This window comes from Lineus longissimus, chromosome 12, assembly GCF_910592395.1.
Source record: "Lineus longissimus chromosome 12, tnLinLong1.2, whole genome shotgun sequence".
NCBI lineage: Eukaryota > Metazoa > Nemertea > Pilidiophora > Heteronemertea > Lineidae > Lineus > Lineus longissimus.
This window is the reverse complement of record NC_088319.1, coordinates 536,296-560,467: the sequence shown is the minus strand read 5'-3', so window position 1 is coordinate 560,467 and position 24,172 is coordinate 536,296. Positions and strand designations below refer to the sequence as shown.

The window sequence follows — 24,172 nt, the reverse complement described above, 5'->3', positions numbered from 1 at the left end:
TGGAGACAATACCTCATCCAGCCTGGTCCTGGAGACAATGTCTCATCCAGCCTGGTCCTTTTGGAGAAGAACAATACCTCATCCAGCCTGTCCTGGAGACAATGTCTCATCCAGCCTGGTCCCGAAGAAAATACCTCATCATCCAGCCTGGTCCTGGAGACAATACCTCATCCAGCCTGGTCCTGGAGACAATACCTCATCCAGCCTGGTCCTGGAGACAATATCTCATCCAGCCTGGTCCTGGAGACAATATCTCATCCAACCTGGTCCTGAAGACAATGTCTCATCCAGCCTGGTCCTGGAGACAATACCTCATCCAGCCTGGTCCTAGAGACAATACCTCATCCAGCCTGGTCCTGGAGATAATACCTCATCCAGCCTGGTCCTGAAGACAATACCTCATCGAGCCTGGTCCTGAAGACAATACCTCATCCAGCCTGGTCCTTGAGACAATGTCTCATCCAGCCTGGTCCTTGAGACAATACCTCATCCAGCCTGGTCCTGGAGACAATACCTCATCCAGCCTGGTCCTGGAGACAATGTCTCATCCAGCCTGGTCCTTGAGACAATGTCTCATCCAGCCTGGTCCTGGAGACAATACCTCATCCAGCCTGGTCCTTGAGACAATACCTCATCCAGCCTGGTCCTTGAGACAATACCTCATCCAGCCTGGTCCTGGAGACAATACCTCATCCAGCCTGTCCTGGAGACAATACCTCATCCAGCCTGGTCCTGGAGACCATACCTCATCCAGCCTGGTCCTTGAGACAATACCTCATCCAGCCTGGTCCTGGAGACAATACCTCATCCAGCCTGGTCCTGGAGACAATGTCTCATCCAGCCTGGTCCTGAAGACAATACCTCATCCAGCCTGGTCCTTGAGACAATACCTCATCGAGCCTGGTCCTGAAGACAATGTCTCATCCAGCCTGGTCCTGGAGACAATACCTCATCCAGCCTGGTCCTTGAGACAATACCTCGTCCAGCCTGGTCCTGGAGACCATACCTCATCCAGCCTGGTCCTTGAGACAATACCTCATCCAGCCTGTTCCTTGAGACAATACCTCATCCAGCCTGGTCCTTGAGACAATACCTCATCCAGCCTGGTCCTTGAGACAATACCTCGTCCAGCCTGGTCCTTGAGACAATACCTCATCGAGCCTGGTCCTGAAGACAATACCTCATCCAGCCTGGTCCTTGAGACAATGTCTCATCCAGCCTGGTCCTTGAGACAATACCTCATCCAGCCTGGTCCTTGAGACAATGTCTCATCCAGCCTGGTCCTTGAGACTATACCTCATCCAGCCTGGTTCTTGAGACCATACCTCATCCAGCCTGGTCCTTGAGACAATACCTCATCCAGCAGCCTGGTCCTGAAGACAATACCTCATCCAGCCTGGTCCTGGAGACAATGTCTCATCCAGCCTGGTCCTGGAGACAATGTCTCATCCAGCCTGGTCCTGGAGACAATACCTCATCCAGCCTGGTCCTGGAGACAATACCTCGTCCAGCCTGGTCCTGGAGACAATACCTCATCCAGCCTGGTCCTGGAGACAATGTCTCATCCAGCCTGGTCCTTGAGACCATACCTCATCCAGCCTGGTCCTTGAGACAATACCTCGTCCAGCCTGGTCCTTGAGACAATACCTCATCCAGCCTGGTCCTTGAGACCATACCTCATCCAGCCTGGTCCTGGAGACAATACCTCATCCAGCCTGGTCCTTGAGACAATACCTCATCCAGCCTGGTCCTGGAGACAATATCTCATCCAGCCTGGTCCTGGAGACAATATCACATCCAGCCTGATCCTTGGAGACAGTGAGACTAACGTTACTTGGATGATGAGTCTGGGTAGCCCGATTCGGCTGCAATAGTTAATTCACAGCTCAAGTTGAAGTTCTGCTCGACTTGACTTATATTAATTGGGACCACGTGGTTAGTTAGATTGTTAGTACCCGAATCAATTAGTGACGTCACAGTGCGCATGATCAGTACCACTCTCCAAATTTTTTTGTAAGTTGTGGGGGTGAGCCAGTGGCCCCAGCAAATCAAAAACACCGATTTTTCTGGCGTTGACACTAAATTCTGCCAGACTTATTTCCATCTGAGTGAAGTTGAAGAATACATAAGGAAATATCAGCCGGCAAAATGCCTGGACCGGGCCGCAGAACTGACGATTCGGCCGAAGAAGATGACATGATTGCTGACCCCGCTGTCGAAGGTTCGTTTCCTATCTTTTCGGTTTTCGCGACTACCACAACACGCGCCAAAGTTTCCTAGAATATCAGTCTTGGGTCGTTCCACAAATGTTGCAAACTTCTACAACTGTTTCAGACTATTCCTTCTAACTTGTCTTCGTTTTCCTGTCCTTTTTATCGGGCGAGAATGGTGGTAAATGATGCATTTTGCTGGCTGTGGATGGGGGTTGCGCCGGGTCCACATTTCTTTGTTCATTTGCATACCGATTTGTAAATAACCACGATTTCGTGCAAATGGGGTTTTCCCCGAAAAATTTGATGCCAGTATCTTCTAAACTATCTACAGAGACGCCAGAAGTCTTGTTCGAAGGATTATGATTTTGGCAGTTCAATAAAAATTGATTTTTATTTCAACTATTCATCCCTGGCTATATATCTGGCTAAATATTTAAGCTGAATAATTAGGGAATGCGCATGCGCATACATCGATGCACAACGTGGGTTTGTGTACATAAGCTGTATACAATGTATATAGTGTACATAGATGTATTGTGTGTGGGTTTTCTCCTTTTTGGGTGATAATTACCTTCATACCACATCATTTTGTTGTGAACTTTTACTTCTGATGAAAAAAAAGAAGCCTAAGGTTGTGTGACTGTGAGATTCTGAAATGATAGACGGATTTGACAAAGTCGAAGAAAGATCTCTGTACCAAGTATTAAAGAGTCATTTCAAAAATATGACCTCCAGAAGCTATTTCAATCAAGTACCCTGGCACATGTCTTATCGTATTCCACAGGACTCCTCCATTTCTTTTAACCAAATCATATACCGGTAAACAGTCTCTATGAAAAAATTAGGCTGGGTGATTTCATGAAATTTCTAACACCACACCTATATTTTTCCCTCTGCCTATCATAAAGAGGGGACCCAAGATCTATCACCACCATCTCATACACCCTCTCGCTCGGCAACGCCAGGTTCGCCACCAGCATCATCTTGCCTCAACTTGGAGGAATCATTTTTGGTACCCACGCCTCTCGCTCTGGCGAAAAAAGGTAAACATAAAATAAAAATGTTCACCAGTTTAGCATGGGTGGCTTTAGTTTGCGATATCCTACCGTGTGCATGAAGAAATATGGCATCCGTTTTATATCCCAGTGTCTTATGTTTGATTTTCTTTTTCTTTTTGAATCATTGCGGCTTGTGACCATCTACACATTTTCTGCCGACTGCTTCCCCACTCTATGTTTTCAAAATCAGTATGTGCTTTGCAAACATGTCACTTTAGCACTAGCAGCCTTTGAATAAAACGTGGATTCTACCATCACAATACCCACAAGTTAACCCCTAGGTGGAAACTCTGTGATTAAACCATACATGTACCTGTACGGCCATTTTTGGAGAAAAGTATATTAAAAATGGTTTTTGAAGCAGGAGTACGAGTACTTAGGAACTTGAATGTCTTGGAGAGGGATTACAAAACCAATGTTATATCGTAAACTCATGCAATGTTCTCAATTGTGGTCCTTTATTGAAAGTACTGCTCTCGTTCTTTCACATCCTATTTTCTTTTATCCTGTTGTCTCTGTCGTCATAGCGCGTGTGAGCTTGGTTCCTCTGGTCTGATTCCTGGCTTCAGCTCATTGTCACTGTCAGTGTCATGTCCGTGATTTTGTTGTATTGACATCATATTGGTGTGTCTAAACTAGTAGATTGTAAACTGTAGACTTGGTGGGTGTTTTTATTTTGCATTTCATTTCAATCCAATGCAGGTTTTGACACGAGTGAACTCATTTTCATGTTTGCTTAGAGTAGACTTACGAGCAGAGTGAGTTTCTCTCTCTTCAAACCGCTAAAGAGGAGCCTTTCGGAGGTAATCGCACAGCAAGCGAATTGAATTAGGCCCCGTCGTAGACTGGAGAGTCTGGGCACTTAGTATTCACAAAAGGACTTGATTTGTCTTGCTAAATTTGACGCATACTTCAATCGGTTCAACTTGACTTAATGATGTCATGGCAACTGTGCAAGTGCAACCCTTGACATAAACAACAGCAACAACTATTAACGTCGCTGCACCTTTCAGATGATGACGAGAATGCCGCAGATGCCGAGGAGGCGATGTCCGAACCCGAGAAGAAAAAGAAAGGCAAGAAGCGCAAACTGAAGGATGGTAAGGAGAAGAAGTCGAAGAAGAAGAAGAAAAAGAGTAAAGGAGATGGCGACGTGAGTAGAGAAGTGGTCGATTTTGAGGTTTTATACGCAGTTGACGTAAGGGGAAGTGCTCCAAGATGTCTGCTTGTCCGTGACCTTACCTGTATGGACAGTTGGCCTACAAGTTTAAGACGTATGAACTTCTCCTTGTCCCCAGGGCAATTGCTTCACTGAAGTAACCTGCCTAGTAACATTGCTGATTTGGTGGTCCAGGGCAAGCAATGGGGAGAATCCAACTGTGTCGAGACTGAACTGCTTGAATTCAGAATTCACTATCGTCTGAATTTTTTCTGGAACACTTATGTTTGTGTCAACAAATCAAAAATTTTATTTCATGCTTCTCGTATTTCAGTTCGACATCGACAGTTTGATCCCTGCCCTTGATGATGCTGAGGATGGGGAGTCGAGTTATGTGGCCGAGACACCTGAACCCCCCTCCAAAAAGAAACGCAAGGGAAAGGTCGACAAATTATCCCAGCTCAATGAGGTTTGTTTTCACTTCTCACTTTGCCATCTTGCGGTCGTGCAATCCCTGACTAACAAATGCTCTCAAATGGAGAGTTTTCCTGGTTAATACGAAGGTCGTGTCAAACAATTTTGTCCTATTTTTTAGACCAAAATCAGTTACCTCACCAGAGAGTGTGTGCTTACAGAGGGGATGCAAGTTTCCAGTTTTACTTTAGCCTGTCTCAATTTCAAATTCAACTTTGTTTATTTTAGGATATAAGATCGTCTGAAGAGATTTGCACCGACTTGTCCATCGCAAATGTCGAACTTGAATATTCCGACGATGACTTTGAAAAGTTGACGACATACCGGTCGTTCTCCGACCATATCAAACCATTGATCGAGTCTGAGAATCCGTTAGCTTCTCCGGCAAAGATCGTCACGTTGCTAGCAGCGAAATGGCGGGACTTTGTCAAAATGAATCCGGATAATGTCGATGATACGAGTAAGTAGTCTGGAAATGGTTGTGAAATTTTGTGCCGTCAGCCAGATAAATTTGAAATGCGAGGCCTGGAGATGTACTCTTCACCGTGGTCGGGATGAAATCTCTTTTTAAATACATTTTGATATCTCAAGTGGCACAGTAGAAAATGCCAGGAAGTCCAATACAGAACTTTTTTCAGCAAAATAAAAATGACTTCTTTCATCATTTAGCCATTGATGCTGAAGACTATGAACTACTTGACTCTGGGGAAGAAGCCAAAGCTAAGAAAAAACCAGGTCGTCCTGGGAAGAAATCTGTCGCGCCCCTGAAGATCAAGATCACCAAGAAGAAGAGGAAGAAGAAGACCAGTTCTGTAGGTGTAAGGATGTCGTTTCTGTTGATTTTTCCTTAGTTTGCCTGGTCATAAAATATCCCCATTCGCTAAAAGGTCTACTGTCATATTACAAACTTACATGGTAGACCAGTTGTTCTATCGTTTTCAAATCAGGCTCCATACTCGGGCCGAAAATACTTCAGAAATAAGTCACGACTGCTAAAATGATGTCGAAATAGACGAAATTTACTTGAAGTCTCTGTCTCACAAACACAACGCAATATATTTCAGGGGGTATATTTTGTGACCAGCCTTGTAGATTTTCCTTACCCTCATCGCTAACAGTATTGCCATTAACAATCATTTACACTTTTCATCATTTCAATACCTTGTCCAACCTAATGCGTCTTCATCATCATCATCATCATCATAATCATCGTAATCCAACTGCTCCTCAAGCTGTACTTTTCATTGGCTTAAACGTATGCTTGCCTTTGTGTCTCTCCTTGATTTGGCTTTTTGGCTTTCATTCGTGCTTTTGTTATGGTTAGTCCATCATCATCATCATCATCATCATCATTATCATGTTCTGCAGCCATAGGGGCGACCATGCACTGTACTCCTTTGAGAATTTAGAATCATTACCACATTTGGCAGTTGAAAATTGGAACAAAATTTCCAATGTTTGTCTCAGGTTATGCAAGCGCATTGATAAGTAGCCAGGGTAAGGTATCATGCGCTGCTGAGCCGGATACAAAATCATATTCATTTATATATACCCCGGTAATCATATATAGTCCAATAGAAAATGGTTCAGATCATTACAGAAAATAATGTTGTGAACCACTTTCCAGCACAACAGACGTGATTCCAAGCGTTTTCGACTGTGGCAATAGACAATTGGATGCAGACACTATCTGATCCAAGTTGATATTTGGCCCCTCTTGTTCCTAGTCTTGGCATGGTAACTAACCTTTTTCGATCCTCTCTACCCAACCCGTGTCTTATCATTAACAGGAGGAAGATGAAAAGGGCTTCAACACAAGCGATGAGGAATTTGAACGGCAGCTCGAGGAAGCGGCCATCATCAATGAGCAGAAAGCACTCGAGGCTGCGGCGGCGCCCAAGAAGCATAAATTCAAACGCGGCCGTGGACATGGCGCCAAGAAGAAAACCAAACGGACGAATAAGTATCCATCTGATCCGGACGCGGAGGGGTATGAGGTGAGTGGGTTTGTAGTTTATGACAGGTTGAGATGAGTAAAGGTTGTAACCCATTATATGGATTTTCTATGTTCTTTTCAGATCAAATTCTCTAATTGTGATTGATTTGTTGAGAAATATTGTTCATGTTATTCTGCAGACTGACCACCAGGACTACTGTGAGGTTTGCCAACAGGGTGGTGAGATTATCTTGTGCGACACGTGTCCCAGGGCGTACCATTTGGTGTGTTTAGACCCCGAGCTGGAGGAGGCACCAGAGGGAAAATGGAGCTGCCCCCACTGTGTAAGTCGACTGTGAATTACCTGCCATCGTTTTATCTTGCCTCGCGTGTCAGCTGAGATGTCTGTAATTGTCGTGTCCTGTCTTCTAAAGTTCTTTAGTCAAACGTTATGTAGGCCTTGAAATTTGTTTCAAAAGAATGAGGACATATTGAAAATGGAAAGAATGAATATGAATTTGCCTTTGTGAGGGAAGAAATCTTAAGGGGGCCAACGCAAAGAGAGCAGGCATTTGCCTCAGTGAATTACGAGTCCTGTTTGTGAAATGAAGCGTTTTAAAGATGCCACTGGTACCAGTCATGCTAATTCCATGTCTCATTATTTTCAGGAGAAAGAAGGGCCACCAGAACCAGAAAATGATGAACACATGGAATTCTGCCGCATCTGTAAAGACGGTGGTGAACTCCTCTGTTGCGACAACTGCCCATCGGCGTACCACGTCCACTGTCTCAATCCGCCAATCACAAATGTTCCAGATGGTGACTGGCATTGTCCGCGGTGCTCCTGTAAGCCGCTGAAGGGTCGTGTCCATAAGATACTCACGTGGCGATGGACGGACCCACCAAAAGTGGAAGATGAGCTGGACCACAATCCTAACAGTCCGACAAAGAAGAAAAGTGCACATCGGCCGACGAGGGAGTTTTTTGTGCGATGGCATGACATGTCTTACTGGCATTGTCAATGGATCAGTGAATTGGCTGTAAGTTGAATTTTTCTCCCAGGAGTATCCCTCCTCCAAGGCGGGATGATCGTTTTTGCGTGCCACTATGGTTGGGCACCTATTGTGTTATTGGCCCAGTGACTGTCGTTGGCCCAAGGATCAGACTGAAGAGTTTCCTAGGGTTCAACTCAATCTTGGTATTTTCATCACCATTGTCTTTGTATATTTCAGCTGGATGTTTACCATCCGACAACGTTCCGTTTCTACATGCGCAAGAATGACATGGATGAGCCACCGCCCCTCGAAGACGGAAGCTCCTACGGCGGCCGAGACAAGAAGAGGGAGGATCCACACAACCTGGAAGAGCGCTTCTATCGCTATGGCGTGCGGCCTGAGTGGCTACAGATCCATCGGATTCTGAACCACGGGTAAGGGAGGAGCGGTCTGATGGTCTGGTCAGGGTTGGATTCTTGTAGAACCGTGATTTGTATTGGGAGGTGTTTAAGAAGTAGTTTCCCCGACTCCAAACTCTGACTTCAGATCTAAGGCTACGTTGCAGACATCGGTATGCGATAAGAGTTGTTCATCACTGCGACTTACGATCAATGTATAACTCAACGATTTTGTGTTTGACCCCGAAACAAGATATTTTTCTCACTCATTGCAGCAGGATTATTGTCATTGGTTGCAGTGATCAAAATCGCTTGCTTGTTGAGCGCCTCAGGTCAAACTGAATGTTGTATTGCTGAAAAATTCTTCTCTTAATTTCAGGAAAGTTGACAAGGACGGAAAACAGTGGTACCTGGTGAAATGGCGGGAGCTGCCGTACGACCTCGCTACGTGGGAGAATGGCGACCTAGATGAAGAAGACACGATCCCCGATTTCCAGGCGGCTGTCGACAACTATTGGGGTCTGAGGTAAATATTTTACCGGCATTATAAACTTTGGGTACTGAACTAACGCACATTCCATTCTGCAGTTGGTTATACCCAGTGTTGCATATTTCAAGGTGATGATGGACATTTATGCTTACGTCCAGCTCAGCATTTGGTGAAATCCCAAAAGTTGTCAATATTCCGCTGTAAATGGCTCGCTTTTGGTCCATTGTCCATTTCAGGCCTAAGTATTTTAGATACTCGGACTAAGATGTTTTTGATGAAATAATACAAAATTTGCTCAACTGTTGAATTCCTGTGTGAAATCTCCAAGCATCCGAATGCCATTGTCTCGTGAAATAGACCACAGCACCTTCAAGCTCAAGCTGATGAGCATTCCATGATGGTGTATCACTTTCAAATGTTTCAGGCGACTAATGTGTGCCGGCTTTGACGATGAACGGCCGAGGAAAGGCAAGGGGGGTAAGAAGAAGAAGAAGCTCAACACCATATTCAAGGCACCACCTTCTCGGCCAACTCTTGACGTAAGTAAGGCACCTATTCCATAGAGCTATACCCTATACTATACTATACGCGAACAATAGTTTCATGGTCATGCACCCTTTGTGAAGCCATTGTTCGCGTATAGTGTAGTATAGGGTATAGCTCTATGGAGAAGGTGCCTTATGAATACATTTTAATCACATGTATTGTAAATTATAATAGAATGGCAGTCTTGACAGTCAATCATGCGTAACGAATGTGCTCTGTTGTATAATATGACCTTAAAGATTGACTTTCTGTCTTGTGTCATATTCATGACTCGGCGACCAGGGGTCCAAGACCTTAAAGTTTCATTGTCTATTTCATTACTTTGTCTAAATTTGTTACTTCTTTTTCAGTTGCGTAAAAAGTATGAAGTTCAACCAACATATATTGACGAAACCGGCGGGACGCTTCATCCTTATCAGCTGGAGGGCCTCAACTGGTTACGATTCTCGTGGGCCAACAGCACCGACACGATCCTCGCCGATGAGATGGGTCTCGGAAAAACAATCCAGACGATTGCCTTCTGTTATTCACTTTATAAGGAGGTGAGATTTCTTATCAAGTCTGCGCCAGTCCAGTCCCTCAAACAACCTCATCTTCAGTACAGCCAATAGTGTATCAACATCCCAATAGGTGACGTTCATTTCCTTCATTCCAGGGACACAGTAAAGGTCCATTCTTGGTGAGTGCTCCGTTGTCGACCATTATCAACTGGGAGCGAGAGTTTGAGTTCTGGGCTCCTGACCTGTACGTGGTCACTTACTGTGGTGACAAGGACTGTAGGGCTGTTATAAGGTAAGTGAGTCCCCCAGATACAGACCTGTCATTCTTGCAAGTCCGGTAACCTGAAATCTGTCGTGTTAAAGTGTAAGAATGAGACTCGTCTCCTTTGTTTTGGTGACCTATGGTGAGTTCCTTCCTACCGACTAGGCATTGCTAAAGTGGGTCCTGTAGGAAACTGCGTGAGTGGCTGCTCCAAGTCACCAGATCACACAAGATGATTTTTACCGACCTGAAGGCTCGAGACCGCAGGGGTGAACCCTGATGCAATTAACACCAGCAGATCCATACTATAGACCAGCAAGTACTGTCATTGTCGATTTGTCAATTTTCAAAAATTATTTCAGAGAACATGAGTTTTCATTTGACGATGGTGCAGTTCGTGGTGGGTCGAAGGCCTTCAAGATGCGTAAAGATTCCGCTGTCAAGTTCCATGTCCTCCTCACATCGTACGAGTTAATCAGCATCGACACAGCAACTCTCGGATCCATCGACTGGGCCATGTTGGTCGTAGACGAAGCACACAGATTGAAGAATAACCAGTCCAAGTTTTTCCGCGTCTTGTCCAACTATAAGATCGGTTACAAGTTGCTCCTGACTGGGACGCCACTGCAGAACAACCTGGAAGAGCTCTTCCATCTTCTCAACTTCATGAGTCCGGAGAATTTCATGTGAGTTCAGGAAAGACTGTTAACCCTTTAATTTGACACACACAAGAAAGTACCAGTAATAACGAGTGTTCTGTTGAACAGGGATGGGACTTTTCCATTTTTTGGAGGATTAAACTCTGTGGTTCCACTGATGTTGAAAAAACACTTTTCATATCTTGATGGTGTATTTTTCAGGAATTTGCAGATTTTCCTGGACGAGTTTGCGGACATCTCAAAAGAAGAACAGGTCAAGAAGCTGCACGACATGTTGGGGCCACATTTGCTGCGTCGGCTCAAAGCAGACGTCCTCAAGGGCATTCCTTCTAAGTCCGAGTTCATTGTGCGAATTGAACTCAGTCCAATGCAGAAGTGAGTATTGTTTTCATCTTTGGAGTTATTGACTCTTTTATGCCATGGGTTGCTGGGGTTCTAAGCAGGAAGGCCCGGTTTTACACCCGGGGGAAGCGACCAACATTTTCATACTGTAAACCGCAAAAATTCTGCACCTCTCTATTTTGGCAATTTCCAAAAATTTCAGGAAATACTACAAGTACATCTTGACGAGGAACTTTGATGCGTTGAACGCCCGCGGTGGCACCCAGGTGTCGTTACTCAACATCATGATGGATCTCAAGAAGTGCTGTAACCATCCGTACCTTTTCCCGGCTGCCTCCAGTGTGAGTGATACTCCTGAATACTTAATTTTACAGAAACCATAATGAGCTCCGTATCTGATGAACCCTTCAGTGGTGCAGCATATCAGGCTTTAACCGATTGTAGACTTTGATACAAAGGGTCAAGATGTCGTCATTTGAAGAGTAAAGAGCCGTAACTTGACTGAGTAACTTGTCATGAAATGTTAACATTCTGTTGTTTAGGAAGCGCCCAAGTTATCAAACGGTGCGTACGAAGGCAGCGCCCTCATCAAGGCGTGCGGCAAGTTGGATCTCCTCTCAAAGATGCTGACGAAGCTGCGGGCTACCGGACACAGGGTGCTCATCTTCTCGCAGATGACCAAGATGCTCGACATCATGGAGGACTTCTTGGAGGCGGAAGGTTACAAGTATGAGCGTATTGATGGTGGGATTACAGGGCAGACGAGGCAGGACGCTATTGATAGGTTCAACGGTGAGTGTGGTATTGACGTTCAAGATTTGATGTTGGATCGTAATATTACGCTTGGTCCCAGAAACGTCCTGGTTTACAGTAATGAGTTCCGATTTGGCACGAATGTGATGAAACTTGTCTTTGTTTTAAGTGTGGCCTACAGTGTTTTAAACTTGCATCTCTTTCGTCTTCCAGCTCCTAATGCCCCCCAGTTTGTCTTCCTCCTCTCCACGAGAGCTGGTGGTCTCGGTATCAACTTGGCCACAGCTGACACGGTCATCATCTACGATTCCGATTGGAACCCCCACAACGACATCCAGGCCTTCAGCCGCGCACATCGTATCGGCCAATCAAACAAGGTCATGATCTACCGCTTCGTGACGAGAAATTCCGTCGAGGAGAGGATCACTCATGTTGCGAAGAAGAAAATGATGTTGACGCATTTAGTTGTGCGGCCTGGTCTTGGCGCGAAAGGTGGGGCAATGTCCAAGCATGAGTTGGATGAGATCCTCAAGTTCGGTACGGAGGAGCTCTTCGCAGCGGAAGATAATAAAGGTAAATAGTTTTAAATTCCATGTGGCCATCGTTGAAAAGGTCTTTCCCCTACCATCAATATCTATATTGTGATGTAGATGGTTTACATCAGAAATCTGAGCTTGTAAATTGATCGTTGACAGTTGGCAGACGTTACCATCATCCCTATTTCGAATTTTCCTGGAAATTAGCAAGTCCACTACATGTGCAGGCTACACAGTTGAAAGTGAGGGATATTTTACCAAGGCCTCACCATGGGATTCAAACTTAGGCCCATTTGCAAGGTAGCTAGCCAAAATAATAGATTCCAGATTGTCACCTGGGACCCATGGTAGCCAATAGTGCTGAATGACTGGGCTATGCTGCTCCTCTCGACACTGATCATCTCTGTTATCATTTCCAGAGGGTGATGAGAACAAGATTGTCTACGATGACGCAGCGATCAGCCGGCTTCTTGATCGGTCGCAGCAAGGCCAGGAGGAGAAGGCTGAGGCCATGAACGACTACCTGAGCTCCTTCAAGGTGGCTAGTTACCAGGTCAAGGAGCAAGAGGAAGAGGTGAGTTACCAATGCTCTGGTTGGTCTGTTCTGCTGAGGATAAATGAATCACCAATGGATTCCCATCATTGTCGTACTTGGCCAAGTTCAGGCAGAACATGCCATGTGAGCTGCTAAACCTGATGAGATCTTCAGAAACAAACTGATGAAATTATGTTGAAGTTTTCTTCAAATTTTTTCCAATCTACGGAGCTTGTTTTTTTAGGAAATGTGTAAATCCTTGTCGTCTGCTCAAACCTGGGGTCAAGGTCAGAATTGAGTTCAAGGTCAGACGGGCTGAACTGTTAGTTCTAAAAACCTGTGCCTATATTTTCAGGAGGAAGAAGAGGTTGAACGTGAAGTCATCAAACAGGATGTGGACTCGGCGGACCCCGCTTACTGGGAGAAACTCCTCCGCCATCACTATGAGCAGCAGCAGGAGGACTTGGCACGGACGCTCGGCAAGGGTAAACGTGTGCGTAAACAGGTCAACTATAACGACGCCATGACAGGTAATAATCGTAAGCACACTTTAAACTACTCTCAAAATTCCCATTTTCCGTCGCTAAGGCTGGGTCTACTTGGAAGTCATTTTGAAATGTCTCATGGTTCACGTCCATTGGATCACTTCCAAACCTTGTTTGTTCTCACCTTAATCATGAAACGGGATCATCGTCAATCATCATGACTTCTGTGTAAACCCAGCCTTAGTATTGTGTACAGTGTGTCCAAAAAAAAAGGAACCAGGGTGTCTTGTGCAAAAATTTTCTGTGTTTAGAAATTGTTTCTCTGAGCAGACGCCTAAATTGTCATTTCCTATTTGTAGGACACACTGTACATTTTCCCTGCACATGTATTGTGAATGTCGGCAGAATAATTTTTCATTCTTAGTTCATTTACCAGGGATCACTGAGTTTGGATATCAATAACCAAGTCCTTGAGCAAGACACTTAACCCTACTTTCTCATCTCTGAGGAGATAACAGTCAGAGACAAAGTTTAAGCTTCCCCCGTTTGTGAATTTTTCGTGTCTATTTCCCGCGCTCATTATGTTCTTTTCGTCGTTCTGTTTATAAGGTAACGACGACCACGATTGGAACGAGAATCTTTCCGACTTTGATTCCGACTTCAGCGGGAACACGGGCGACAAAGGCGAGGGCGAGGAGGATGACGACGACTTTGAGGAAGGGAAGGACACGAATCGGCGCAGGCGTGGTGAGAGGAGTGAGAGAGATCGGCCATTGCCGCCACTGCTGGCTCGTGTCAGCGGCCAGATTGAGGTAAGGTCTATGGAGGACTGTAAATTGTGAGAGCCACCTACAGGCATAAGTCAGCCAGGATATTTGTACATGTATCTGTAGTTGTCGTTATCATCACATATGACGTCTGCTCTGTTGTCTTACCAAGCTGAGTGGGTTGTATTTGAGCGTTACTGCCCACAGATGGAGGACATAGATTAAACTCTGTATTATTTAGGGGCACTGTGTTGAAGGTTTCACAGTGCCTATAAGGCAATACAGAACAATACAAATATAGAACAACCCATGGGTGCTGGAGGCCTGAGTAATATAATCCACTTGGAGTCGAATTAATCCCCTTTGTTGTTTATTGTTGTAGGTGCTAGGATTTAACGCCCGACAAAGAAAAGCCTTCCTGAATGCTGTTATGCGATATGGTATGCCACCACAAGATGCCTTTAATTCACAATGGTAAGCTACAAATCAAGTCACACAGATAGTGGTTAGAGCATGATCGGGAGGTCATGGGTTTGACCCGGGAATGATCATTGCTGTTTAAAAAAATATGAAAGTCAGTCCTGAGCAGAGTATGGCTACAGCTTGGACCTGTAAGTGTAATACTTGGGAGAGCTTGAATCATGAATGTCCAGGCTATATGAGCTGGTGGTCATAAAAATAATCACTTTGAGTAACTGAAACCAGTTGGATTCAGTGAGCACTTGATGAGTCTGCAAAAATATTGTCATTTCTAACTTCAGGTTGGTTCGAGATCTCCGCGGAAAATCCGAGAAAGTCTTCAAAGCCTACGTGTCACTCTTCATGCGCCATCTGTGCGAACCTGGCGCAGACAATTCCGACACCTTCGCTGATGGCGTCCCACGCGAGGGCCTCTCCCGCCAACATGTCCTCACCAGGATCGGCATCATGTCGCTCGTCAGGAAGAAAGTGCAGGAGTTTGAGACGATCAATGGTACTCACAGTATGCCTTACATGACGGCCACCGAGGCTTTGGAGAAGTTGAAGAACGGGAAGGATTCGGCGGTGCCATCACCGGCGCCATCTACAGCCAGTAACAAGGAGGACAAGAAGGATAAGAAGTCGAAGGTAAAGAACAGGAATGTATGTTTTTATTTTATTTATTATTATTTTGCACTGCATGAAGTTTGCTTGTCATTCTTGTATAGCTGTTGTTATTCCAATCCAGTTTTCAAACTTGTCATCTCTCTAGACTTGCACACAGTCATTCTTGACTATTATGGGAAGGGCCTATGGCCAAGGTGGGGAGTCCTACACAAGCTACTCATGTATCTCGCTTGGTTTGGCCTCATGCATGTCCTGGCATAGACACCAGAAACCAAAAACCTCGGTTTTAAGTTTCATTCAAACGACGAGGTAGAATTTTAGTTCCTTAAATCTGCACCGGTTCATCCAGGATTACAATCTTGGGTCCTCTGTGGGATCAAACCCGGGCCCTGTTCAAGTAGCCCGCAGTGTTGACCACTTGGGTATGAGGCCCCTTGGTAAAGCAAGCTATTACAAATTGTTCTGTGGAAAGTCCTATATTTCATTTCACTTTCGTAGGGCAAGGAGAAGGAAAAAGATGCTACTGCCACTGAGGAGAAATCTAGCGAGGAGAAGAAAGAAAATGGGGACGAGGATGGTGAGAAAAAGGATGAGGAGAAAGAAGAAGAAAAAGTGGAAAAAGTGGAAAAAACGGAGGAAACGGAGGAGACAGAGGTAATGATATCTGTTTGTTTGACTCTTTGGATGGGTCAGAATGTGATGGTTTTGTTGTCGAGACAATTTGATCTCAGGGCTGGCAACTTCTTGTAGTTGTAAGAATCCTTGTTGTTGTAGGTGAAGAAAGAACCTGAAGAAGAAAGGAAGGAGGAAGCCATGGAAACGGAGGAACCCAAGGAGAAAGCGACAACAGTCAAGGAGGAAGTGAAAGAAGAGGAGGAAGAGATCAAGGATGACAAGGAGAAGATGGAGACAGATGAAGTCAAGAAGGAAGAGCCTGCAGAGGCCACCACGGATAAGGGTAGGTGGAGTTTGCTGGGCTACTGTGTGTTTGTGACCTTAGGGGAGACACCTTACTTTGACTGCAACGCCCTTTGAATAAAGCCAAGCCAAGCCCCTACTTGTTGTGCCTTCTTACACTCTGTTTATATTGTTGATTACAGAGACTGGTGAAAGTGTGGGGTCCAAGCCAAAGGAGGAGGAAGCGAACGGAGAGACTGATGAGACAAAGACCAAGGAGACGAAGGAAGGAGAGACAGAGGAGGAGGAAGTGAAGAAGGAGAATGAGGAGAAGAAAGAAGAGAAGGAAGACAAAAAAGGTGTGTGAGTTCATCCTGGAGACTGGAAAGTGGACATTTGAAACTTCTGGGTAAACCTGCAGCTGTGTGTAATTCAAATTGTCCTCGTCACTGCCTGGGGATAATACAAATGGTCCTGTCATTGCTGGTTAAAGAGTTGGCTTGCCTAATATTTTCTTAGAAAATCTGGTCACCAAGATCTTCTGTTTTAACGTTCATGGATGGTTAAAGAGTTGGCTTGCCTAATGTTTTCTTAGAAAACCTGGTCACCAAGATCTTCTCTTTTAACGTGTTCCTGAAGTTCATGGATGGGTGTCTCAACTTTTCGTTGCCAAATATTTGGCTGAAAATATCAGATTGTACTGCTTGGACCCATGTCTAATTTGGGTCTGATTAGACCTCCAGATCAGATCTATGTGTACGGCATGGAAATCAAACGGCAAACGTCTTTAATCTTGATCTTATTCTCTGTGGTTCTGGTCAATTATCATTTGCCTACATTTTGTCTTGATAATGAGAAGTCCTTAGATTCTAATCTCTCTATTTGGACAAGAATAAAGTCATTCTCTGCTCTCATTTTCAGAAGAGAAAGTCCCTGAAAAGGAAGTGGTAAAAACAGAGAAAACTGAGGAGGAGCTCAAGAATGAGGAACAGAAACAGAAGTTCATGTTCAATATTGCTGACGGCGGATTCACGGAGCTTCACACACTCTGGCAGAACGAACAGAGGGCGCTCTCTATTGGCCGCGAGCATGAGGTGTGGCATCGTCGTCATGACTACTGGCTGCTTGCAGGCATCGTCACGTATCCTTTCTGTTTTATTTGACTGTTGGTGTAATGTGTACAGGGTGTTCATGGATAATATTGCTAGTTTTGAAGTTGAGTAGTTTCGTTGAAAGATTTTCTTTTTTGAAAGCTTATCAGCAATAGATATAGAATAGAGTTTTTATGTCAAGTGTGTCAATTCATGTAAATGGCAGTAAAGTGACTATCCCGAGAATGTTAAGCATTCCTTAACTCCTCTCAGTCACGGGTATGGTCGCTGGCAGGACATCCAGAATGACATCCGATTTCAGATCATCAACGAACCGTTCAAGACGGAACAGGGCAAGACCAACTTCTTGGAAATCAAAAACAAGTTCTTGGCAAGGCGATTCAAGGTGTGTACAATGATTGCTTCACTGGACATTTCCCTTCGCTTCCTCAACCATGTTTAATTTGGTTCTGTAATGTCAAACCTTACAGGACTATGTGTATGGCATGGAGAGTAACAAGTTAAAAGCACGTTCTTGAGTCTGTTGGCTGTCAACTTGCTTATAGTGCATTCAACTAACACTTTCAGAACATTTCATAGTTCGGTCTTATTTCCAAGTATAGTAGAACCTCTCTATTAAGGACACCTTCGGAACTGACAAGTATTGTCCTTAATAGATAGGTGTCCTGATAAGAGAGGTCAAATTGAAAAGAAACAACCAATTTTGGGACCAAAACTAGTGTCCTTTATATAGAGGTTGTCCTTGATAGAGAGGTGTCCGCTAAGGGAGGTTCCACTGTATCAACATTTGGAAAATGATTGTTCAAATCAGAGAAAATGAGTACCTGACCATGTCTAATTTGGTTCTGTGGAGCTAAACCCTGCAGGACTATGTGTACGGCATGGACAGTAAATGGTCATGAGCACAGTCTGAGGCCTACTGATTGTCAGTCTGCCTCTTCATGCTGTTGACCAACAATAGATAAATCCCACATAGGCCTATTTGAGTCATGAAATTGTACGTGTATATCCAATTGGAACTTAAATCTTAAACTTGAAAGATATTCTCGGCTTTGTTTCCTATGTGGCATAATATGTTTAGAAAGGACAGGTTGAATGTCTTTGATGCGAAGGTGTCCTTGCGGGCTTCTTCCAGTAACAGACATATTGGCCATCCTCCTTGGATCGGTTGATTGGTTGATTGGTTGATTGATTGATTAACTTGATTGATTGATTGATAATCTCGTTATTCTGTCGTCCAGCTGCTGGAGCAAGCGCTAGTCATTGAAGAACAGCTGAGACGAGCGGCGTATTTGAATCTCACACAAGATCCTAACCATCCAGCGATGGCGCTCAATGCAAGGTAAGGCCAATCATAATAGACCTCTGGTTCACATCACATTGCCTTCATGTAACTTGCGAGCTCTAGTTATCATTGCATCACAGGTATGTATTAGCAGCAACGTTGATACCATTGTGAGAAACAAAGAAATCACATGTTTTGGCTGATGATCAGGTGCTGTAACTTCAGCCAATATTCTAAACTGCCCCATTTTCCAAGTCTTTCCTTTTGCATCTTGGATTTCACAAATATCGGTGATTCGTAAAAACTTTCAAGTGCGCTTTTAGGATTCTTATGATCTCTCTCCGTTGTTGTAGGTTTGCTGAGTTGGAGTGTTTGGCCGAGAGTCACCAGCATTTATCAAAGGAATCGCTCGCAGGAAATAAACCAGCTAATGCTGTCTTACACAAAGGTAAGGATGGGTTAGGAGGGGAGAATGAATAATCTTGTGATATTTACCTTTTGAGTTTAATCCTTGTCCTATCGTCAGTGTGAGGTGACAGTGCATTTGCTACGACCTCAAGATGTGAGATGTGATTCCAGATCTTGGACAATTGGAGGTGTGGCCGCTTTGATCATCAAACTTAATCTTTTTCTGTTATTTTTCAGTTCTCAATCAACTGGAGGAACTTCTGAGTGACATGAAACAAGATGTGAGCCGCCTGCCTGCCACTCTGGCCCGCATTCCACCGGTCACCCAACGCCTACAGATGTCTGAGCGCAACATCCTCAACCGCCTTGTCAACCCTGGCCAAGCGGGGGCACCAAACGCGCCACCTGTGACGCCTACCAGCGCATCATCGGAGAAGGGCGCTGCAATGCAACCACCGGTGCCATCGCCGTCATCTGCAGCGGGTTACCAAGCTCCTGGCACATTCCCGAACATGCGTCCCCCATTCCCAGTCCCGCACCACCCAGGGGTGCACGGGGCAAGTAAGTAAGAGTCACTTATTATACTCTCTTAATAGTATTAGTCACCACACTCTGGGAACTGATAAACCTGCTAAAGCCTATAAAGCATGTTGATTTCCTTGGCGAACTTAAATGGAAGACTGTGAGCAGGGTAATGTTAGTGAAGGCAAAATTGGTGAAATGGCTCCTTTTCACTTTGCGGTAGACTAAATTCAGTGTCTTCCCTGACTGTTGTCAACAACGTGTCGTTCAGTAAAAAAAATTAATAAAACCCCATGAAATTCCATGTTTGCGGCCAATTGAATGGTGAATGCATTGCATGCATAACATTGAAATTTTGGCCAGTTTAATGTTGGCTTTCCCCCCCAAAATCATGAATATAAAACTGTAACAAGGGGTACAAGTGGCCATCAGTTATATCAGTCCCAGGGTGTTCCCTCTAGAGAAGCCCTCTTTTCAGGATGACAGCCACATGAACAGCAGTTGGCAGTCACATGCCTGGCAGTTGGCAGTCACATGCCTGGCAGTTGGCAGTCACATGCAAGGCAGTTGGCAGTCACATGCCTGGCAGTTGGCAGTCACATGCCAGGTAGTTGGCAGTCACATGCCAGGCAGTTGGTAGTCACATGCCAGGCAGTTGGCAGTCAGGTGTTTTATGACAATTGGTTAAAAAACCTTAACGTTGCTCCTTGATGTCCTCGCATGTCCTCATCATTATGAGCCAAATGTAAATTGGAGGTGGATATAGTCATTACAAGGGTCCAGTTCAGAGACTTCCTCAAGAAAAGGACACCCTAGCCTTCAGGCGTTGAGACTTGATTGGTGAGGTGGCCAGCCTTGACTCGGAAAGATTGCTGCCCGTTCCCTTAGGTGTTGTTGTAAGCAACAGGTCAGAAAGGCCATTTGATGTGAACTGATGGTGGACTAAATAGACTGAGTGTGGCCCTTTCAGGTACTCTTGCTTTCCTGGCTATGAAGGGCCCCATGCCAATGTCAGTTCCTCCTCAAGGTAAACACATGTTATCACTTACCACAACATACGTCACTTTAGGTGTGGTCGGTGCTCTGCAAAAATTGTAAAAAACTTTCGCGGAGGAGTTGAAATTTGTGAACATACATGTATTTAAGTTCCCATTTGACTTTCTGAATCTGATTCCACTTGTTGAGTACATACTGACAAGAACTGTATTAGTGTAACTCTAGTTTGTCCGAAAAGTGGATTGTGTGCCCAACTCAAATCCTTCCTCAATAGAAAATTACAGCCTGGATCGTCTCCTCGTCAGTGAGGAATACTCTTATGGCCGACACAATTTGGTCTTTGCCTGTGGGAGGTCATGGAAATCAAACTTTGCAGTGCCGTGCCACCTTTTTCATAAATTATGATAATGAGTCCAAACATTAGCAAAGCTTCACAGATTTCACCTCCCTCTCTTCGTGCTGTCAATCTATAGGTGAAGTAATGCACTGGCAACTCTAGATAGTGCTATCCGCATTTGGTTGGTAATTGTATTTTATGGACTTTTTGCTTGGCCTTATAACTTATACTGTTTTCATGGCCAGCCATTTTGGAGGGCAGAACAATGATTTGTCTTACATGTACCTGACTTGACTGAATCAAATACTGTCATGGTCAATTGGGCTTGCGTTCCTTTGTGTGTCCCTCCAGAATGGCAGGTGATGTCATCATGTTAAACCACTCTATACTTATCAGTGTTCCCCACACACACTTTAAGCTTAGGTAGGCGGATCTTGCATTTTTCCATCAGGAAGCCTATTAACAAAAACAATAGTTTTTAATTGCCATGTTAGCTTTGTTTAAACTTTTATCAGCAGTTTATTAGCATAAGGGTAAATGGTATTATTATTTATTCTTGGTGTGGGGAACACTGCCTTCCTTTTTCCTGGTGAATATTGGCAAGTGGAATCATTAGACACTTGTTGTCTGTCTGTGGGCGAGTTATAAGACTCTATCTGTTTCATGTACGTACTGCTGGGCCCTGTGCTTATGATTTGCCCAAAGTCAATGAAAACTTCACTTCTTTCACCATTTGTATTGTATCCTATTCATGTATGACTGAATTCACATGATTTGTACTTCCATGTTCACTTCCTCATGCAGTTGTTGAGATTATGTATTACACCCCTACTTTACTGAATGGACTTCTCCATTGCATTAGCTGGGAGAGTCTAGAAAGGGAAATGGGGGTGAAAAGGTTAATAATATGGGGCCATTTGCTACCAACGTAGGTCGCAATGCTCAGCCCCCTGCATCATGAGAAGACACCACTTCCTCCTCATGAGGCAAGACCTTGTCCCGTGGTGGGGCACAGTATTCGCCTAATTTGTAAATTCTACAAGTTGAACAAATTATTGATGAAACCTCAAATATATTTATGAAGGTGTTAGCAGTTTTAGACTCCAAACATACAAATGTACATTGGGTAGCATAACAATAGTTCATTGCTTGGAGCCTGCATATATCTAACATGATTGCATCACCAGTTTTAAATTCCAAATTGACATATTGCACTCGTTATGACCGGGCTTTACATCATGGAATGCTGCTGCAGTCATCGGAAAGTAGTTGATGATTCGAAGAAGAGCATGGACCAATTCTGAACCATAGGTTTATTCATTTTGCATGAAATAACAAAACTCTCCATCTCACTGGTTTGAGCATTCGGTTACATCTCGGAACAGAATGGAATCTTTGGTCCGTGTGTTGAAAAGCGAAATTCAAGGGCTTTACATGTATTTTCAAAAAATAGACCAAGAATATTTTTCAATCAGGAATGAGTATTCTTGGATCACATTGAAATTAAAAAAGTTAGACAAAATATGAACTTGAAAATATAGGAGATGTTTGACAACTGATAAAACTTTTTTGAAAATGATGGTTTGAATTTGATTGAATGTAATCCTAAATATTTCATTATTTATTTTGCAGGTGAAAATAATAAAGAAAAGAAGAAATCTGACGTGATATGTATTGACGACGAGTAGTTGGAGTCACTTCTTTCTTCTGCAGACGTATGGAGGCATCTGGACAGATTTCAGGGTTCCCCTTTTCCAAGTGCTACAACAAGCGTTGAATATTTTGTGAACTGCGGACTGTATTGAGAGAGATGTGGGTTGTTACCTCACCTATCCATGGCGACCTTGTTTGACTAGCCTATCAAGAACTATCAAATTTGTACTTTAGAACTTGATCGAGAATAAGAATAGGAGTACGTCCTTCACTGAAAACACTCTGACATTTTTTTAACCAGTTTTTTAAAACACTACAGCATGATGGACTGAGTTCATTTCTTCAGGAAGCTGATCACTAATTTGCAGTGCCGGTAGGTTGTACTGCTTGTTGCAAAAAAAAGGTTTTTTCTCGGTCTTTGAGTGACGTACTTGTGTATGTTGTAAGATTCTCCAAGAAGTGCCTAAATGAAAAGTGCATGCAGTTGGAAGCCAGGCATGGGAGAGGTAGCAGACCCAGGCTTAAACTTGGTGGGTCCATTGGATTGACATCCAATGCCGGAATGAGGTCACTGCAGAGGGATTGTCATCGGGGTGAATACCGTCTTTGTAAAAGCTTGACCAGAATCCACTTCAGGGTTGTAAATAGGGGTATTTCTGGGGTATTATATACCCTGGGGCTTCAAGCTTGCCTCATCAAGTATGGGTTCATTTTTATCCTCGAGGTGTTAGCATAGAAATTAAGAAGATCATAAAATGTGTTTTATTTGTCCTAACAGCTGAGTTGTTGTTGGGTATTTTATGAAAATTTGTAAGTTCCATTTGATTTAGTTTTCTTCACAATTGACCAATAGCTCTCTACTCCGAGGGTACATCATTATGGCCAAAATAACGTCAAGGCTCGGTCACAATTTTGTCTCGGATCCGGGTAAGCAGTGAATATACATGATGCGTGTGGGGCTCTCATTGTCTCAAGACTGCTTCTGCCAAATGTTGTTTGAAGTCTTCATACACTTAGAGGGTACTGCAGGGACATTCTTAATATTGTAAGACAAAGTAACTTGTACATTCACCTACATTGAGCAGGCAGAAATCTTGGATCCTCGGTAGTAGTACCAAGAAAAAAAATACTAGTCTTCGTTTATTCTTGGAAGTACCAAAATTGAAAGTACCTTCACTCCTGTGAGATGAATCTGGTTTTGAATGTTATTGTCAACAAGTTCCGGTTAACTTAAAAGCATTTAGATTCGGTAATGTTGTGGTATTTGTATGTCACCATGGCAACGACCTTGTCTTATTTAAATGAATATTTTGTAACAAGTGAAAATACACATTGTCTGTATCTGTAAGGTATCGTCGAGTTTGTTCCTGTTCCAGCATGCTTGGATGAGACTATGAAGCTGGCTTGAAGACGTTCAATAACAAAGACCACTTGGCAATGGGAGTGATTGAAACTAAAGCCTTGAGACTTCTGACTCAGGGACAGCATATTCTATTACACCTGCAGGTTGGTGCTGTGTAGGCATGCGTTGCAGTCTTGAAGATGGCAAAAGGCTCTGGACCAGATTATAATTTAGGGCGAGACTTGATGTCCTTGACATGTTCCAACAGTTCAAGGCCAACAGCCAGTGACATTCAGGATGGGGCAAGACTTGTCCTCATACAGACTGGCATAACAAAGGAAATGGGAAGTGACATCCAAACGACCACCTTTCAAGACCGTCCTTGTCACAACCTAAGCTCAGACTGGGCATGTCGTTGTCCATTAA

General features: G+C 44.0%; 1 protein-coding gene across 10 annotated transcripts; it reads left to right on the top strand.

The window, feature by feature from the left end:
- Positions 1-1,999: 1,999 nt before the first annotated feature.
- On the top strand, positions 2,000-23,752 carry LOC135496592 (chromodomain-helicase-DNA-binding protein 4-like). Of its 10 annotated transcripts, none has more exons than XM_064785982.1 (34): positions 2,000-2,221; positions 3,122-3,256; positions 4,285-4,424; positions 4,765-4,899; positions 5,133-5,364; positions 5,574-5,716; positions 6,695-6,901; positions 7,041-7,184; positions 7,509-7,880; positions 8,073-8,269; positions 8,613-8,759; positions 9,148-9,262; positions 9,620-9,811; positions 9,925-10,061; positions 10,394-10,717; positions 10,892-11,065; positions 11,235-11,373; positions 11,575-11,824; positions 11,999-12,358; positions 12,741-12,895; positions 13,212-13,386; positions 13,951-14,153; positions 14,491-14,582; positions 14,870-15,215; positions 15,693-15,848; positions 15,969-16,152; positions 16,295-16,450; positions 17,013-17,232; positions 17,456-17,588; positions 18,445-18,545; positions 18,842-18,936; positions 19,134-19,457; positions 20,389-20,445; positions 22,384-23,752. In XM_064785982.1, the coding sequence occupies exons 1-34, from the start codon at positions 2,149-2,151 to the stop codon at positions 22,437-22,439; spliced, it is 6,069 nt and encodes a 2,022-aa protein (XP_064642052.1). In that variant the 5' UTR covers positions 2,000-2,148; the 3' UTR covers positions 22,440-23,752. The 10 variants fall into 10 exon arrangements, with proteins under 10 accessions (XP_064642052.1, XP_064642047.1, XP_064642045.1 ...); XM_064785977.1 differs by having other exon boundaries at positions 5,574-5,722; XM_064785975.1 differs by having other exon boundaries at positions 5,574-5,722; positions 13,212-13,395.
- The last annotated feature ends 420 nt before the right edge of the window (positions 23,753-24,172 follow it).